The following is a 19800-nucleotide window of genomic DNA, read 5'->3' on the forward strand; positions in this document are numbered from 1 at the left end:
CACGTTTATTCCGAAAAATGTCTCTCCTCACATGTCTGTTTTCCTATGGCCAAACATTAAGAATAAGCTACGTGGTGAGTTGATGCCTATTCGGCAGCTAGTTAGCAAGGTTTGTATGCGTTGCTACTTTGTATGCGTTGTTGGTTGGCAACCTTTTACTTTACGTTTTTTGGAACAGATTCCTGTTGGAACGTTCCACAAATTATACCCACCCCTTCAAGCCTGTCAACTCCCACGGTTAGGCTGGTGTAACCGATGTGAAATGGCTAGCTAGTTAGCCGGGTGCACGCTAATAGCGTTTCAAACGTCACTCGCTCTGAGACTTGGAGTAGTTGTTTCCCTTCCTCTGCATGGGTAACGCTGCTTCGAGGGTGGCTGTTGTCGACGTGTTCATGGTTTGAGCCCAGGTAGGACCGAGGAGAGGGACAGAAGCTATACTGTTACACTGACAATACTAAAGTGCCTATAAGAACATCCAATAGTCAAAGGTATATGAAATACAAATCGTATAGAGAGAAATAGTCCTATAATTACTATAATAACTACAACCTAAAACTTCTTACCTGGGAATATTGAAGACTCATGTTAAAAGGAACCACCAGCTTTCATATGTTCCCATGTTCTGAGCAAGGCACTGTCGTGTCTTTGGCTATGCCGGATTAAGTGATATGACATGCTAACTTATAAAATTATTTCTCTGTAATTAATATTACCTGATTAAGCTAATCATGTAAATGTAATTAACTAGAAAGTCGGGGCACCACAGAAGAACGTTTATAGAGCTGTTATCTTCTGAATAAACTCTTAAAATACTTAGTAATATTTTACATCGATAGCAGTCAATCTTATCTTATTTTCAATCTCATCATGAAAGTTATAAATTCTTGGTTATCTTCACGAACCCTGGCTAACAAGTTGAATCAGCAATACAAAATTGGGTTTCATTATTTATTTACTAAATACCTAACTAATCACACAGAATTACAAATACACAGAATTCATATGATGTCATACAGAAAACGTCCTGGTGGACTGAGCCTGTATCATGGCTGGTTACACAAAGGAAAGGGGGTTGGGCTTGAATGAAAGAGCGGGAAGATTTAGGAACACAGAAACAGCAGCTATGCTATCGTAAATACATTATCTTATGCATTCTAAATTACCGCCCATTTGGAAAAGGAAAATGCAATAAATATTTACTCTGAGCTGCGCTTCGGTAGATTGGTCGTAGATGCTGGCCGTGGTTGGCCAACAGATCTTCCTGTTGTGTAGTGGAAGAATGTCAATGGTGGTGGTATCTTCGTCTGGTTGTTAGACTGGATCCGTCGTCCGTCCTTTCCTAGCCCACGTTAGCAGCGGCTAACTCAACGGCTAGGAAGTATCACTTCTGTAGTGAATAAGCTCAAAGTTCATACCAGTTCATACCATAGCTCACGCCGAGGTTGGCTTAGTTCTGTTCTTGATATGTGTCTGTCCTTATAACGTAGAGGCTGCAGTCCTCACGTACTGGAACCCAGAAATGTCTTTTCGTCAAAGACTTATATAGAGGAGAGGGGGAAAGGAGGGGTTTCATCGTTTATAACCCCATGTCTCTTCACAGGGTTGGCCACTGATCGGCAGGGCACTTTCCCTATGAAAACCCAATTCTCTCATTTGGAAGCTAAAATTACATTTAATCTCCTAACAAACAATTTCAATATCAAACATTTCAATTGCATAACAATTCCATGTGACTCTGATAACTAGAGGGTGTATACTTTCTCCGGTACAGTTTATATCGTCCTGCCATCAATCATAATGTCTCAGATAACAATGAACTGACATACATACTCATTACGTTATCAAGCATATTTCCAACTGGTTTTATTAACAAAAGATGGTTCCTTTCCCTATTTGTTTGATGTTCCCAGACTCTCTATATTTAACACAGGCTATTCCAGTCCTTCAGTAGGGTCAGAGAGAGAGGGGAAGGGAGAAGGTATTTATGGGGGGGTCATAAACCTTACCCACAGGCCAACGTCATGACAGCACTTAAACATTAGCTTTCTTACATGGCACATATTGCACTTTTACTTTCTTCTCCAACACTTTGTTTTGCATTATTTAAACCAAATTGAACATGTTTCATTATTTATTTGAGGCTAAATTGATTTTATTGATATTATATTAAGTTAAAATAAGTGTTCATTCAGTATTGTTGTAATTGTCATTATTACAAAAAATTAAATAAATCGGCTGATTAAATCGGTATCGGCTTTTTTGGCCCTCCAATAATCGGTATCCTATATCGCAACAAAGCATCCTTCACTCATGCTGCCAAACACACCCTCGTACCGATCCTCGACTTCGGTGATGTCATCTATAAAATAGCCTCCAACACTCTACTCAACAAACTGGATGCAGTCTATCACAGTGCCATCCGTTTTGTCACCAAAGCCCCATACCATTGCGACCTGTACGCTCTCGTTGGTTGGCCCTCGCTTCATACTCGTCGCTAAACCCACTGGCTACAGGTTATCTACAAGTCTCTGCTAGGTAAAGCCCCGCCTTATCTCAGCTCACTGGTCACCATAGCAGCACCCACTCGTAGCATGCGCTCCAGCAGGTATATCTCACTGGTCACCCCCAAAGCCACTTCCTCCTTTGGTCATCTTTCCTTCCAGTTCTCTGCTGCCAATGCCTGGAACCAACTGCAAAAATCTCTGAAGCTGGAGACTCATATCTCCATCACTAGCTTTAAGCACCAGCTGTCAGAGCAGCTCACAGATCACTGCACCTGTACATAGCCCATCTGTAAACAGCCCATCTATCTACCTACCTTATCCCCATACTGTATTTATTCATTTATCTTGCTCCTTTGCACCCCAGTATCTCTACTTGCACATTCATCTTCTGCACATCTACCATTCCAGTGTTTAATTGCTATATTGTAATTACTTCGCCACCATGGCCTATTTATTGCCAACTTCATACGAAACCAATCCCGTCAGCGGGACTGAGTTTGACAATAGCCAGTGAAAAATCAGAGCGCCAGATTCAAAACCACAAATCTAATAATTTCAATTTCTCAAACATAGGACTATTTTACACCATTTTATAGATACACTTCTACTGAATTGAACCACGTTGTTCGATTTCAAAAAGGCTTTACAGCGAAAGCAAAACATTAGATTATGTTAGGAGAGTACATAGACACAAATAACCACACAGCCATTTTCAAAGCAACTAGCATGCATCACAAATACCCAAAACACAGCTAAATGAAGCACTAACCTTTGACGATCTTCATCAGATGACACTCCTAGGACATCATGTTACACAATACATGCATTTCTTTTCTCGATAAAGTTCATATTTATATCTAAAAACAGCATTTTACATTGGCGCGTGACATTCAGAAAATATTTTCCCTCAAATACTGCCGGTGAATCAGCACAACAATTTACAAAAATACTCGTCATAAACGTTGATAAAATATTAAACTGTCATTCAAAGAATTATAGATGAACATATATCATTCAAACAGTTTTAGAAACTTCAGAGTGTTTTCTATCCAAACCTACTAATAATATGCATATCCTAGCTTCTGAGTTTGAGTAGGAGACAGTTTAATATGGGCACGTATTTTTTCCGAAAGTGACAATACTGCCCCCTATGCGATTGGTGTCGTATTAACTTACCTCATTTGCACTCACTGTATATAGACTTTTTGTTTTCTTTTGTTCTACTGTATTATTGACTGTATGTTTTGTTTATTCCATGTGTAACTCTGTGTTGTTGTATGTGTCGAATTGCTACGCTTTATCTTGGCCAGGTCGCAGTTGAAAATGAGAACTTGTTCTTAACTAGCCTACCTGGTTAAATAAAGGTGAAATAAAAATAAATAAAATAAAAAGGTTAGCGATTAATTTTAGCTGTATTTCTGGTTTTTGTGACGCCTCTCCTTGCTTGGAAAATGGCTGTGTGGTTTTTGTTGTCTAGGTGCTGTCCTAACATAATCTAAATGGTATGCTTTCGCCGTAAAGCCTTTTTGAAATCGGACACTGTGGTTGGATTAACGAGAAGTTTATCTTTAAAATGGTGTATAATACTTGGATGTGTGAGAAATTTGAATTATGAGATTTTTGTTGTTTTGAATTTGGCGCTCTGCTATTTCACTGGCTGTTGGCCAGTGGGACGCTAGCGTCCCACATACCCCAGAGAGGTTAATTTAAAATCTTTCAAAAACAAGGACATTTCTAAGTGACTGCAAACTTTTGAAGGGTAGTGTATATAAAACAGTGGACTGCATTTTGACTTTACCCTTTGCCAAAGTTTCAAAAAAATTGCAATGTTTAGGAGTGTAAGGATAAGAGCGAATTGAGTTATTGCACATGTGCACTTCACAGAGTAGGTGTTCCCTAACAGAAATATTCAAATAAATGCTACAACACGCCAATCGGATTGCACTAGCTCGTGCTTGGCACTGCCTACCTCCTTGCTTGTTCTGCCCACTATGATTAATTTGCTCCCATTGGAAACGACAGGCTCTCATCCATCTCGGGTTAGTTGTAAAAGTCTTTGGTGCGAGCATCAAACAAACAAAGGATATCAAAGAAGAAAAGAAAGTGGATACATTTATCCTCATGAAGAGTGTAGTAAATGGCACTGGATTAAGAATAGTCCTTAGTTGCTGCTAATGAGAAGCACAAAGCAAGTACATTTCAAAAGACATTGGAAGTCATTATAGCCTGCTGATGTGTGTAGTAGCAGCCGTCAACAATGGATTTGGTTTCGGGTTACCTCCGGTCATGGAGCTTTTAGGCTCACTTTTCACTGCTTTGCTGCTCTAATGATAGAAGCCAAATCCCTGAGCTCTTACTATGAATTAGTCCCCAAGTAAACAACTGTTTTGAAAAGAGGGCTCATAAAGAAAATGGGCTCATAAACAAGCAGTGATCAGTTGTAGAACAATCTAAGCCAATGTCCTGGGTGCCACTGCCAACAATTCATGAACTACTTAAGGGCCCAAGCCATCTCAATCATTAAAAAGTCAGTGCAGCTTGTGAAGTTGGGGTGTCTTTCTTATTTTCTGGGCGATTTAAATATTGACTGGCTATCATCAAGCTGCCCACTCAGGAAAAAACTTCAAACCGTAACCAGTGGATGCAAACCTGGATCAGGTTGTCAGTCAACCTACCAGCACAGGAATTAAATCTTCAACATGTATTAATCACATCTTTACTAACGCTGGAGATATTTGCTTTAAAGCAGTGTCCAAATCCATAGGATGTAGTGATCACAATATAATAGCCATATCAAGGAAAACCAAAGTTTCAAAGACTTGGCCAAATGTAGTGTATAAGAGGTCATACAAGAAGTTTTGTAGTGATTCCTATGTTGATGATGTAAAGAATATTTGCTGGTCTGTGTTGCGCAATTAGGAGCAACCAGACGCTGCACTTGACGCATTTATGAAACTACTCATTCCAGTTACTAATAAGCACGCACCCATTAACCTCTCTTGGGAAGTTCTAAGAAAGAAAAAAACGCTCGTCCCGCATGCGGGATCAACATCCAGCGAAAAATCCTATCGCCATATTCATAACCAAACCATAACCAAAAACATTTTTACTTTTTTTTTCAAACATAGGACTATTTTATACCGTTTTATAGATACACCTCTCCTGAATCGAACCACGTTGTCCGATTTCAAAAAGGCTTTACAGCAAAAGCAAAACATTAGATTATGTTAGAGGAGTACATCGTCAAATTAGCCACAGCCATTTTCCGACCAACCACAAAATAAAATACATCCACAGGTACACCTCCAATTGACTCAAATTATGTCAATTAGGCTATCAGAAGCTACTAAAGCCATGACATCATTTTATGGAATTTTCCAAGCTGTTTAAAGGCACAGTCAACTTAATGTATGTAAACTTCTGACCCATTGGAACTGTGATACAGTGAAATAATCTGTCTGTAAACAATTGTTGGAAAAATGACTTGTGTCATGCACAAAGTAGATGTCCTAACCGACTTGCCAAAACTATAGTTTGATAAGACATTTGTGGAGTGGTTGAAAAACGAGTTTTAATGACTCCAACCTAATTGTATGGAAGCTTCCGACTTCAACTGTACACACACACACGATATCATACGCACTATACATACACATGGATTTAGTACTGTAGAAATTAAGTAGTGCCCGCGGGCACACAGTGTGTTGTGAAATCTGTGAATGTATTGTAATGTTTTTAAAATCGTATAAACTGCCTAAATGTTGCTGGACCCCAGGAAGAGTAGCTGTTGCTTTGGCAGCACCTAATGAGGACCCATAATAAATACAAATACAAATATGTAACCTATGGATTAGGGGTAGTGCATATTAAAAAGAGAGATATGACAACTCGCTGATGCTGTTCGCTGGGAGCATAAAATTACTTACAGTAGGCAAACAGACATATGATCATATCTAATAATCATAATGTATTGTACTAAGAAACTGATGAGCCGGCAAACGGACTCCCTCTCCCTACCTAATTCCACCTTCCAACGTCGTGCCTCATATTTATGGTAACGGCTAAATTAAGTAAAAGGCTTAAAAATGCTGAAAGGTAATATCATTGACAATTCCATTGAAAGTGCAGGAGGGTTTGTCAATATTAATTTTCCTGAGCCCAAAGAAGCGTCCCGACTGGTGGGTCATTTATCCACAGAGCTTGAATCATGCACTCCACAGCAAAATCGACCACGATCCGACGCCCAGGACAAAGAGCTATGGCCTTGACCTTTGACCCCTAAAAGCCAACCAACCCCCCAAAAAAGAACATTGCATGAACATCTCTGGCCAATGTCCATCAGATTTCCAGCTTCAGCATCAACATGGATTGTATGAACATCAATGCATATAAAACAGATATACTGTAGAGGCCCTGTTGGGACTGATTAGGCTTTTGCGTTTACATATGGTATTGAACAGATTTGAGAGACATTGCTGGGGATTTTCAATACAGTATTACAACAGTAATTAACTAGTATTTACATCAAAAACAACATGCGCCACAAACGTCACTCACCTTTTTTCTTCAGGAAAACCTTTCTGGTTTCTAGTGGACTTTGACGGACTTTATGGTTCTGTAAAAATTTCACAGCTGTGGCTATCTGTGGAAGACAAAGAAAGAATGTAGAAAAGGTTGGATTTCAACTTCAAGAATACAAAGATTATCCATCTTATGGCTGTATACAACAGCAAACAAACATTCTCACTCAGTCTAGACAGAAGTGGTAGCCTAGATTTGTTAAAACTCAGACATGGTATAAATTGATTTGTTTGAAAGTCACTTCTGAAAACTTTCCTGCATCGAGTATTAAGACCACCTGACCACTTTCCAGATAATTCCGGAGAATGACCAAATCAGCTGTTATAAAATTAGCCCATCAAAGAGTGCTGGACAAATGGAGTATGGAACTTAATTCGCTATCATCCTCTTACAAGACAAACTTCCAGTCTTAAGTGCGTGGGGGAAGAAAATCTATACTTAATGCAGAGGTGATCATTTGTATCTAATAACTTAAGAATCCTTGGCTGAAAACTTCTGTAATTCTTCCAGTTAAAAACGCACCATGATCAAATCACTAAAGCCTAAATGTTGTAATGACTCGAGACGTTAATGCACTAGAAGGTTAAATGGCATCAGAACATCAGTAGTTTCAAGTGCACGGCATTCATCAATTCTATTATGTTTTCCTTCGAGATGCACCTTCATTTCCCCCACTCCAGTTTGCTTTTCCAAGACTTAGAGGGAAAAAAACATCCTTAAATGCTATTAAAACATATATTTGAAGTGGGCGCCTTGAAGTGGTGCCTCTTAAAACAGATAAACATTAAATAACATGGAGAACGGGGGAAACACACACTGGCAAGGAAGGCTTGGATGACTTGTTATCTCACCTGTGGTCCCCTGTGATTCAATTGTAAAAGTCATCCCTCTAATAGGTTAAAAGGTTTTGATTACCCTTCCTTTTCTTGGAGTGTTGAAAGAAAAAAAGTGATTGAGTACACTGCCAGTGGGTAATTCATTTTGGGTAATGCATTGCATATACTAAAGACCTGTTTCAATCCAAAATAATTACATTTTTTTAAACTCATCTAAAAAGGGGCAGCTATGGCAGGGAAGCAGTCTAAAAAGCCATATTATTATTCTGTGACAAAACACAGTGTGGTAGGTGTGAGGTGGTGGTGCGGGTGTGATGAAAACGTACTACTCCTCAACATCTAAGTTTTGCCTCGTGAAATACAAACTCAAATGATACCGATCTATTATCAGCCTTAGACATCTGTATTGTATGTCAGAGGTTGAGAAATCTTTGAAAACATGACCATTATTGTTTAGTTATTCCTACAGTGGCATAACATGACTTGTTATAAAATACTAAGTTTAAAATGGGGCCAAGTTGTATCATTTTATCAAAGGAGTAGACAAACCGTTCAGAAATATTTATTATCCATTTATTCACCATAACATTAGCATGACCTTTGATGTACACAAGGGTCACACAAGGGGTGTGGAAATTCCTGGATCTCTATATGCTGAGGGCTTATTAAAGTCAGTCACCCGGAACCTTCATTGTGACAAGCAGATTAAACCATTTGCATGGTGAACCACCGACTGATGTTTGAGGAGAACATATATCTGTTTGATAACAAGATGGAAATATTCCTGGCTTTTAGGATTCTGAAAGATCATTTACTGATTCAGTGAGTGAAAAGGCTATAAAATGTGCAGCTAAATTATTCCAGGACAATAGGTAATGAATGAAAACTAGAAAAGAATGGATAAAATATTGCTAATAAACTGAGGCTAATAAGGCTATAGCACCGCATTAATTGTAGCGACTGAAAGATTGAGACGATAGAGGAAAATAACCTAAATGTGGAAGAATATGCTACATTTGTTTACATTATTTCCTTAAACTATAAATATTGTACAATTGACAAGTATCTTGTCATCTATGTTAAAACAAGAATGTTGTAATCTACAGTATGTGTCGACATAAAAAAAAAAAAAATGTAAGTACAACATCAATAAAAAATTCTAAAAACTAATAAGGCAAAATGTCCATTTTAGTAAAATGGTTGCAGTATATCTTCAGGGAGGGTAAAAGTGCTGTTCTTAGCAGATGACATAGCTGGTTTGCACAAGTTCCACCCAGACATCTCAATCAATTATAACCACATTGCACAGATTTCAGTCTTGTCTTGTTATTGACTTATAGATCATCCCTGCTATAGTGTACGGTAGCACATAATTGGGCTTTTAAGGGGTGGGCTGTATGTTAGTACAAGGCACATTTGGTTTGGCAGGATAAATATCAATTGAAATTAAAATGGTGGGTGTGTCTGGCTTTTCCGAATACCGGTAAATACCTTTTGGTTAGTTGAACAATCATTTTCTAATGCTTCTTGTAAAGCTAAAATTGCTAATGCACCAAAGTGCTCCATGTACTGACCAATAATCTTTACAAATGAGATAACCAATAAAGTGTCAGGTACAGCCGAAAAAGAGGCGAAAACTCAATCATAGGAAGAGATGAACACTAACCAATGTGCTTTAAGAGAGTGAAGTTGATGAGCGGACAAGATTACAGCATCATTATTGAGTTTGAATTGGCACTTTTTTTTTACCTTAAATCTTTACTTTAACATTTTGAAAAATGTCTTGCAAACCTAATTATGTTTGAACTAACCAGTAGAATGTTTTTTTCTCTCACTAGTAACAGCATTGAAGAAAAATGTTGGTATAAACCTATGAAAATTTACCAATGCACCATTATCAGATACATGTTTTTTTTTAAATAAAACCCTTGGAAAATACTGACTAACTGGCTGGGAGGGCACTGTGTTTTATTTAGTCATTTCCTTTTTGCTGGTGGAGGTTTTTTTAAATGTTTAACTGTATGAATATATGAAACCATAAAAGGGATGCGTTGCTTAGAAATGCTGCCATACAACGGCCATTTTGAAAAATAGGATTTCCTGAGTGACTATGTTTAGAGGTCAACCGGGGTTTCAAGAGTTTTCATTTCACTTTTTAGTTTTCCAAAAGAAAAAGCACTCTTACAAAAGCTAAGAAGTGTAAGAAACTTAACACAGACAACTTAAGGGATATGTTACAAAAGTAGAAGTGGAAGTGTGTGAAGATTGAGTAAGAATTGTCATATAAAATGAACAGGAACAGATTGTTTCCAAACTGATGGTAGTCTATACTAAAGCTATATCATACCCATGAAGGCACAGATGCAAAGTGAGGGAGGTGCTGAATTGATTTCATTATCAAAGTAAGACCACCCATAATGTGAACTTCGATAGCAACAATTCCACAGGTCGTTGCTGTAAATGAGAATGTGTTCCTAGTCAATTTACCAGTTTAAAAAAATATTAAAAAATAGAAATAAAAAAAACATTGTCACTGAGCGCTACTGTAGCTAGCTAATGTTAAAGGACCATCGTATCAAATCACATTTTATTTGTCACATGGTTCGTAAACAACAGGTGTAGACTAACAGTGAAATGCTTACTTATGAGTCCTTTTCCAACAATGCAGATTAAAGATTAAAAAATTAATTTAAAAAAACATTGAAATAGGGACACGTGGAAAAAATACACTTTAATAACGAATAAGACAAATTAGTAAAATTAACATGGTTATATACAGGGAGTACCAGTACCAGATAGTCCTGAATCACAGTACCAGATAGTCCAGAATGAATCGTGAATAATGATGAGTGAGAAAGTTAAACGCACAAATATCTTACCCCATGCTAACCTCTCACCATTACAATAACAGGGGAGGTTAGCATTTTTGGAGGGGTATGACATGTGTGTCTAACTTTCTCACTCATCATTATTCACGATTCATTCAGGACTATCCGTAATCATGGTAGCATCCACATGACTGTAGAAGTGTTTAGAAACATATTATTCTTATTTACAATAAAAATTACACCAAAATGACAATACATTATTTACCATTAATTTCTATTGGGCAGTTAGCCTAGTGGTTAGAGCATTGGGCCAGTAACCGAAAGGTTGCTGGATCGAATCCCCGAGCTGACAAGGTAAAAATCTGTCGTTCTGCCCCTGAGCAAGGCAGTTGAACCACTGTTCCCCGGACGCCGAAGAAGTGGATGTAGATTAAGGCAGCACGATTAAGGCAGCGGAAGACACATTTCAGTTGAAGTCTGTTGTACAACTGACTAGGTATCCCCCTTTCCTTAAATGGGCACAAAATAATCTGAAACACAACCAAAACAAACAGCAAATGCATCCAACAAGTTTGTAAAGTCACAATCTTGACGTAATTATTCCGTGCTAGGAATATGGGACCGAATACTAAACTTTTGACTACTTTAATACACAAGTGAATTTGTCCCAATTCTTTTGGTCTTTTAAAAATGGGGGGGACTATGTACAAAATGTGCTGTAATTTCTAAACAGTTCACCCGATATGGATGAAAATACCCTCTAGGGCTGGGCTGTACACCATATTTTACTATACACTGGTATTAATGTATGGACCGATTTGGTTTTTTAAATTATCTTCAATAACAGTATTTGAATGTTTGGTTTGTTAAATGTGATATGCTGTGTGTAACTTACATTTTTATAGTTAACTCCACTACTTGAGTCATCCGTCTCCACTCTCTCTCTCTCCATGCTGCTTTCCACACAGACCTAGCCCGTCACTCAAGGAGCACATTTGTTGTTACTTGACCACAAGACACTTTCGTTCAGTCTGCATGGTCAATGCAGCACATGCAACAATGTTGATGACTACAATGCTGTTTACACTTTGCTTCTTAGCCGCTAATGATAATCGCAAGTTAGCTGGTCAGAGTAAACATAGCTAGCTATACAGCCTGATACCAGTGATTGTATAGAACTAAATCAGCATGTTGTCTGTGTAATAGTATCTTCTAAATCAAAGAAGAATAAGCAAAGCATGAATATGTTAGCTACATGATGTAGATAAGAGAAAACATTTAATGTAGCCAAAGAATATAAGGTCCCCTAGGAAACACTGACAAACACTTTAGTTCCTACCCTGTCACAATAACTCCTCCCTGGTATTTTTTGTCATTGTGATGTCAAATAACACTGTTTTCAAAGTGCCCACTATTACACTACATGACCAAAAGTATGTGGACACCCGCTCCAACATATCATTCCAAATTCATGGGTATTAATATGGAGTTGGTCCCCCTTTTGCTGCTATAACAGCCTCCACTCTTCTGGGAAGGCTTTCCACTAGATGTTGGAACAATGCTGTGGGACTTGCTTCCATTCAGCCACAAGAGCATTAGTGAGGTCGGGCACTGGTGTTGGGCGATTAGGCCTGGCTCGCAGTCGGCGTTACAACTCATCCCAAAGGTGGTTGATGGGGTTGAGGTCAGGGCTCTGTGCAGGCCAGTCAAGTTCTTCCACACCCGTCTTGACAAACCCTTTCTGTATGGCCCTCGCTCTGTGCACAGGGCATTGTCATGCTGAAACAGGAAAGGGTCTTCACCAAACTGTTGCCACAAAGTCGGAAGCACAGAATCGTCTAGAATGTCGTTGTATGCTGTAGCGTTTAGATTTCCCTTCAATGGAACAAAGGGGCCTCGCCCGAACCATGAAAAACAACCCCAGACCATTATTCCTCCTCCACCAAACTTTACAGTTGGCACTATGCATTGGGGCAGGTAGCATTCTCCTGGCATCCACCAAACCCAGATAAGTCCGTCAGACTGCCAGATGGTGAAGCGTGATTCATCACTCCAGAGTCCAATGGCGGCGAGCATCACACCACTCCAGCGGATGCTTGGCATTGTGCATGGTGACCTTAAGCTTGTGTGCGGATGCTCGGCCATGGAAACACATTTCATGAATAGTTATTGTGCTGACGTTGCTTCCAGAGGCAGTTTGGAACTCACAAGTGAGTGTTGCAACTGAGGACAGAAGATTTTTACACGCTATTCACTTCAGCACTCAGCGGTCCCGTTCTGTGAGCTTGTGTGGCCAACCACTTTGCGTCTGAGCCGCTGTTGCTCCTAGACGTTTCCACTTCACAATAACAGCACTTATAGTTGACCGGGGCAGCTCTAGCAGTGCAGAAATTTGGTAAACTGACTTGATGGAAAGGTGGGCTCCTACGGCGGTGCCACGTTGAAAGTCACCGAGCTCTTCAGTACGACTATTTTACTGCCAATGTTTGTCTATGGAGATTGCAAATACTTATTTCCCTCATTAAAATGCAAATCAATTTATAACATTTTTGACATACTTTTTTCTGGATTTTTGTGTTGTTATTCTGTCTCTCACTGTTCAAATAAACCTACCATTAAAATTATAGACTGATCATTTCATTGTCAGTGTGCAAACGTACAAAATCAGCAGGGGATCAAATACTTTTTTCCCTCACTGTACACTACATGGCCAAAAGTATATTTTCAACTATAGAATTAGAATAATCATTATACTTCCATGATTCCAACCGTTCACTCAAGCGTTTTCTTCTAACTCTCAAGTCAAATCGCAATTGCAACATTTGGTTAATAATAAGGCTTAGGTTTTCTGCCCATATCATGCAGCCCTACGTTGAAGCGTGGAAATTATCTTAAATGAGAGCAGGAAATGCAGAAATGTATGAAAATGCAGAAAGATATTTTGGGTTGAAGTTTAATTGAACAGTATAAAACAATCAAAATGGAGAGAGACCAATTGAAATCACTACAGTGCATTCGGAAAGTATTCAGACCCCTTGACTTTTTACACATTATTTCGTTACAGCCTTATTCTAAATTTTTTTTTTTTTAAAGAAATCAAATCTACACACAATACCCCATAATGACAACGCAAAAATCGATTTCTATACATTTTGCAAATAAAATAAAACTTCACATTTACATAATTATTCAGACCCTTTACTCAGTACTTTGCTGAAGCAGCTTTGGCTTTTTTGGGGGGTCTGAAAACTTTCCGAATGCACTGTACGTGTTGCCATCCTAGGGTTACACACTACTCAAAACAAATTTCTAACTGTTATTATTCAAAAACATCAAATAGTCAATAACTTAAAAAAATACTGTGATATGATATATTTCATAGTTTAGATTTTATTTTATTATTAAACCTTTATTTAACTAGGCAAATCAGTTAATAACAAATTCTTATGTACAACGGCGGCCTACCAAAGGGAAAAAGGACTCCTGCGGGGATGGGGACTGAGTTAAAAAAGAAATGAAATAAAAATATAGGACAACACACACATCACGACAAGAGAGACAACACAACATAAAGAGAGACCTAAGACGACAACATAGCATGGCTGCAACACATGATGTCTTCACTATTATTCTATAACGTAGAAAATAGTCAAAATAATGAAAAACCCTCGAATGAGTAGGTGTGTTCAAACTTTTGACTGATTCTGTATATATAATTAGGCTACTTCAAGGAGAGGATCTGCAGATTTTCACCTAAATAGACATACCCAAGCTATTTACTTAAATGTTTCATGAGATGTCCATAAACAATAACAGGTAATGTGGCATAGTCTTAGAAAGGTCTGGAACTCATCTTTCTGGCAAAAATGTTTTGTAAATTGCTGAGGTGTACTTTTGAGGACACAATCTCAAGTACATAGTACAAATACTATAAAAATATGAAAAAGTATATATTTTTTCCTATTCAACAAAAGTAGGGCAATAGTGCTTGAAATGCCTGAAATGCTTTCTAAATATAGTAACAATCAAATGATAATCAACTTACTGTAAGATTTCACATTTCTTGCAACTTTGAAATAAATATGATCATCCTTGGTGACTACATCATTGGCACTATTTCATATAAGTGACAGATGTTCTTTCTCCTAAACGTCAACTGAGCGGCACAGAGACAGTTCAAATGTGTGCAGACTAGTTACAACTTCAGCTTTAAACATGAACAGATTTTGTCAGTCTGTGACCAAGTGGTCTTGTTTCAATTCTATGAAATTATTTTGTATTTTTTGTGAGCTCTAAATCCAGCTGAGAACATCACAGTGAGATGCAACCACAACGGCTGGGAAGATGGGAAGAGAAAGAGAAAATGTATTATTTGTCTGGATAGGCGCAAAAATTTGACACGTCACTCACTACGCAAATGTTGGGTCTGAAACCTGACACTTCAAGTCAGCTCCACGGAAATGGAGAGCAGACCGATGGGGCTTTCTGGCACTATAAGGCACGGGACTCCACGGCATTCCCAGAGCGCTTTGTACACCAAAATGTCAGTAGGATCTGGTCCCGAACCGCTCAACATCTAACACCACCAGCACCAAATTGAGTTACACTAAAACACTAGTCATTCTTTTCAGAGCAAATGCTTGAGCTTTTTTTTCTCCAAATAGTGGAGGTTTAGCATAACTGCCAAGGTCTAAACCGCATAAAATCTGCTCAAGTCATGGGGTAAATAAACAAGATGTAAGGGGCATTTCAGTAAGTGAAAATCAATTCATAAAATGTTTCATTCATTAGAAGTTAACTTGCTCACATTAAACTCTGAGCCAAGTCAAATATTCTACAAAAAAGGTATGTGTACATTTATCTGCAATAATGAACACTATCAGAAGGACAGAACAACTAGCGGACAGGGGAGCAACAACGGAGGGCTAAAATGAAATCATTAGCAAGTATAGGATTCAGTCTCAGTGCGAATCAATTCATTTCAAATTGGCCTGTACATTTGTGGAGAAGCACCCCTGATACTATAATAGGCTAATAGACATGGACAAAATTGTGTTAGGCTGGTCTCAAATTTCCCCCAAACAATAGTTTGCAGGACTGAAAAAAGAGAAAGAAGGAGAGGGAGAAAAATTAAGCTTTATATTAATTAGGCTATATGCTTTCAGGGGCGATTCACTAACAGGGATGGTTGTCTTAAATGCTTAACCCAATTGCTTTGTGTTACCAGAACCCTGCTAAAAGGAATGAGGTTTAATACAATTAAAGTATTTCCTTTTCTTTCTTAACTGGTTGATATACCCAACAGTGCTTTAACTCCATTTTAGAACTACATCTTTAAATGCCCTTCTAATTGTTACATATTTCCCGCCTAATTGTGACCTTTAGCTAAGGAAGCAGAGCCTCATGGGAGCAGCTGTGTGAAATCAGTGACCCTGGGAGACATGGGAGAGTGTGGCGAAACAGAACCATCTATGTGGATATCAATGCCGGCGCCACACAAAGTCAACATCATCTACAACAGCAGCACTTCCAAAGTTTAAACATCCGAATGGTCAGGCTATGGCAATACCGGGATCTTTGCAATTGGACCTTTGATTTTAAGTTCTGCGTTAAACTATTGGTTTAAACTGTTGGTTTCTGTTCTGCGTTTAACTGTTCGGTGTCAGCTTGTTTTACTGTTTTGGATTGTTGAGGCATTCCCTGTTATTCCCTGTTGTTACTTCATATACAGTGCATTAGGAATGTATTCAGACCCCCCCTCCACATGTTTTTGCTTTACAGCCCTATTTAAAAAAATCTTCATCACCCTACACACAATACCCCACAATGACTAAGCCAAAACAGGTTTAGACATTTTTGAAGATGTATTAAAAATAAAAAAAACAGAAATGCCTTATTTACATATAGTAAGTATTCAGACCCTTTGCTATGAGACTCAAAATTGAGCTCAGGTGTATCCTGCTTCCATTGATCATCCTTGAGATGTTTCTACAACTTGATTGGAGTCCACCTGTGGGTAAATTCAATTGATTGGACATGATTGGGAAAGGTACACACCTGTCTATATAAAAGGTCCCACAGTTCAGAGTCCATGTCAGAGCTAAAACCAAGCCATGGGGTCAAAGGAATTGTTTGTAGAGCTCCTAGACAGGATTGTGTTGAAGCACAGATCTGGGGAAAGGTACCAACACATTTCTGCAGCATTGAATGTCCCCAAGAACACAGTGGCCTCCATCATTCTTAAAAATGGAAAAGGTTTGGAACCACCAAGGCTCTTCCTATAGCTGGCCGCCTGGCCAAACTGAGCAATCGGGGGAGAAGGGCCTTGGTCAGGGAGGTGACCAAGAACCCGATGGTCAATCTGACAGAGCTCCACTAAACAGGCCTTTGTGGTAGAATAGCTAGACAGAAGCCACCCCTCAGTAAACGGCACGACAGCCAACTTGGAGATGCCAAAAGGCATCTAAAGACTCTGACCACGAGAAACAAGATTCTCTGGTCTGATGAAACCAAGACTGAACTCTTTGGCCTGAATGCCAGGCATCATGTCTGGAGGAAACCTGGCACCATCCCTACGGTGAAGCATGGTGGTGGCAGCATCATGCTGTGGGGATGTTTTTCAGCGGCAGGGACTGGGAGACTAGTCAGGATCGAGGAAAAGATGAACGGAGCAAAGTACAGAGAGATCCTTGATGAAAACCTGCTCCAGAGAGATCAGGACCTCAGACTGGGGCGAAGGTTCACCTTCCAACAGGACAACAACCTTAAGCACACAGCCAAGACAACACAGGAATGGCTTCGGGACAAGTCTCTGAATGTCCTTGAGTGGCCCAGCCAGATCCCAGGCTTAAACTCGATCGAACATCTCTGGAGAGACCTGAAAATAGCTGTGCAGCAACGCTCCCCATCCATCTTGAAAGAGCTTCAGAGGATCTGCAGAGAAGAATGGGAGAAACTCCCCAAATACAGGTGTACCAAGATTGTAGTTCCATACCTAAGAACACTCGAGGCTGTAATCGCTGCCAAAGATGCTTCAACAAAGTACTGAGTAAAGGGTCTGAATACTTACAGTGGGGGAAAAAAGTATTTGATTCCCTGCTGATTTTGTATGTTTGCCCACTTACAAAGAAATGATCAGTCTATAATTTTAATGGTAGGTTTATTTGAACAGTGAGAGACAGAATAACAACAAAAAAATCCAGAAAAACATGTCAAAAATATTATAAAATGATTTGCATTTTAATGAGGGAAATAAATATTTGACTCCTCTGCAAAACATGACTTAGTACTTTGTGATTGCCAACAAGGGTTTTGCCACCGAGGTCAGACGTTTGTTGTAAATGGCCACCAGGTTTGCACACATCTCAGGAGGGATTTTGTCCCACTCCTCTTTACAGATGTTCTCCAAGTCATTAAAGGTTTCGAGGCTGACGTTTGGCAACTCGAACCTTCAGCTCCCTCCACAGATTTTCTATGGGATTAAGGTCTGGAGACTGGCTAGGCCAGTCCAGGACCTTAATGTGCTTCTTCTTGAGCCACTCCTTTGTTGCCTTGGCCGTGTGTTTTGGTTCATTGTCATGCTGGAATACCCATCCACGACCAATTTTCAATGCCCCGGCTGAGGGAAGGAGGTTCTCACCCAAGATTTGACAGTACATGGCCCCGTCAAATGATGCGGTGAAGTTGTCCTGTCCCCTTAGCAGAAAAACACCCCTAAAGCATAATGTTTCCACCTCCATGTTTGACGGTGGAGATGGTGTTCTTGGGGTCATAGGCAGCATTCCTCCTTCTCCAAACACGGCGAGTTGAGTTGATGCCAAAGAGCTCTATTTTGGTCTCATCTGACCACAACACTTTCCCCCAGTTGTCCTCTGAGTCATTCAGATGTTCATTGGCAAACTTCAGACGGGCATGTATATGTATTCTTGAGCAGGGGGACCTTGCGGGCGCTGCAGGATTTCAGTCCTTCATGGCGTAGTGTGTTACCAATTGTTTTCTTGCTGATTATGGTCCCAGCTGCCTTGAGATCATTGACAAGATCCTCCTGTGTAGTTCTGGGCTGATTCCTCACCGTTCTCATGATCATTGCAACTCCACAAGGTGAGATCTTGCATGGAGCCCCAGGCCGAGGGAGATTGACAGTTCTTTTGTGTTTCTTCCATTTGCGAATAATCGCACCAAATGTTGTCACCTTCTCACCAAGCTGCTTGGCGATGGTCTTGTAGCCCATTCAAGCCTTGTGTAGGTCTACAATCTTGTCCCTGACATCCTTGGAGAGCTCTTTGGTCTTGGCCATGGTGGAGAGTTTGGAATCTGATTGATTGCTACTGTGGACAGGTGTCTTTTATACAGGTAACAAGCTGCGGTTAGGACCACTCCCTTTAAGAGTGTGCTCCTAATCTCAGCTCGTTATCTGTATAAAAGACACCTGGGAGCCAGAAATCTTTCTGATTGAGAGGGGGTCAAATACTTATTTCCCTCATTAAAATGCAAATCAATTTATAACATTTCTGACATGCGTTTTTCTCGATATTTTTGTTGTTATTTTGTCTCTCACTGTTCATATAAACCTACAATTAAAATTATAGACTGATATTTTCTTTGTAAGTGGGCAAACGTACAAAATCAGCAGGGGATCAAATACTTTTTTCCCCCACTATATGTAAATGTGATTGCAAATGTATTACAAATAAAAAAACGAACACTTCCAAAAACCCATTTTTGCATTGTCATTATGGGGTATTGTGTGTAGATTGGATTAAATGTTGTTTTTCCCATCATTTTAGAATAAGGCTGTAACGTAACAAAATGTGGAAAAAGTCAAGAGGTCTGAATACTTTCCGAATGCACTGTATGAATCAAAACTGAAAAAGGGGTAATGACCAACTTGTTTAAATGTGTAACATGCTCCCCTGCTAATGCCAAAAGTATGATATAGTTCCCGTTTTACATCTGTTAAGATGCTCAAGAGGTATGGTGGGGTTGGTTTTCCAAGATTTAGAATTTTCCAAATGTGGTTAATCTTTATTGAATAATCTTAACTTCTGAAAT

General features: G+C 39.3%; 1 protein-coding gene across 1 annotated transcript in view; it reads right to left on the minus strand.

Annotated features, from left to right (window-relative positions):
* The window catches only part of pex14 (peroxisomal biogenesis factor 14), a 111268-nt gene that overhangs the window by 55267 nt on the left and 36201 nt on the right, over nucleotides 1–19800 (minus strand). The window contains exon 3 of the mRNA XM_029719440.1: nucleotides 7062–7146. Coding sequence (XP_029575300.1) covers nucleotides 7062–7146 — 85 coding nt within the window. The remainder of the gene's footprint in view (nucleotides 1–7061; nucleotides 7147–19800) is intronic.

This window comes from Salmo trutta, chromosome 28 (genome assembly GCF_901001165.1).
Source record: "Salmo trutta chromosome 28, fSalTru1.1, whole genome shotgun sequence".
Taxonomy (NCBI): domain Eukaryota; kingdom Metazoa; phylum Chordata; class Actinopteri; order Salmoniformes; family Salmonidae; genus Salmo; species Salmo trutta.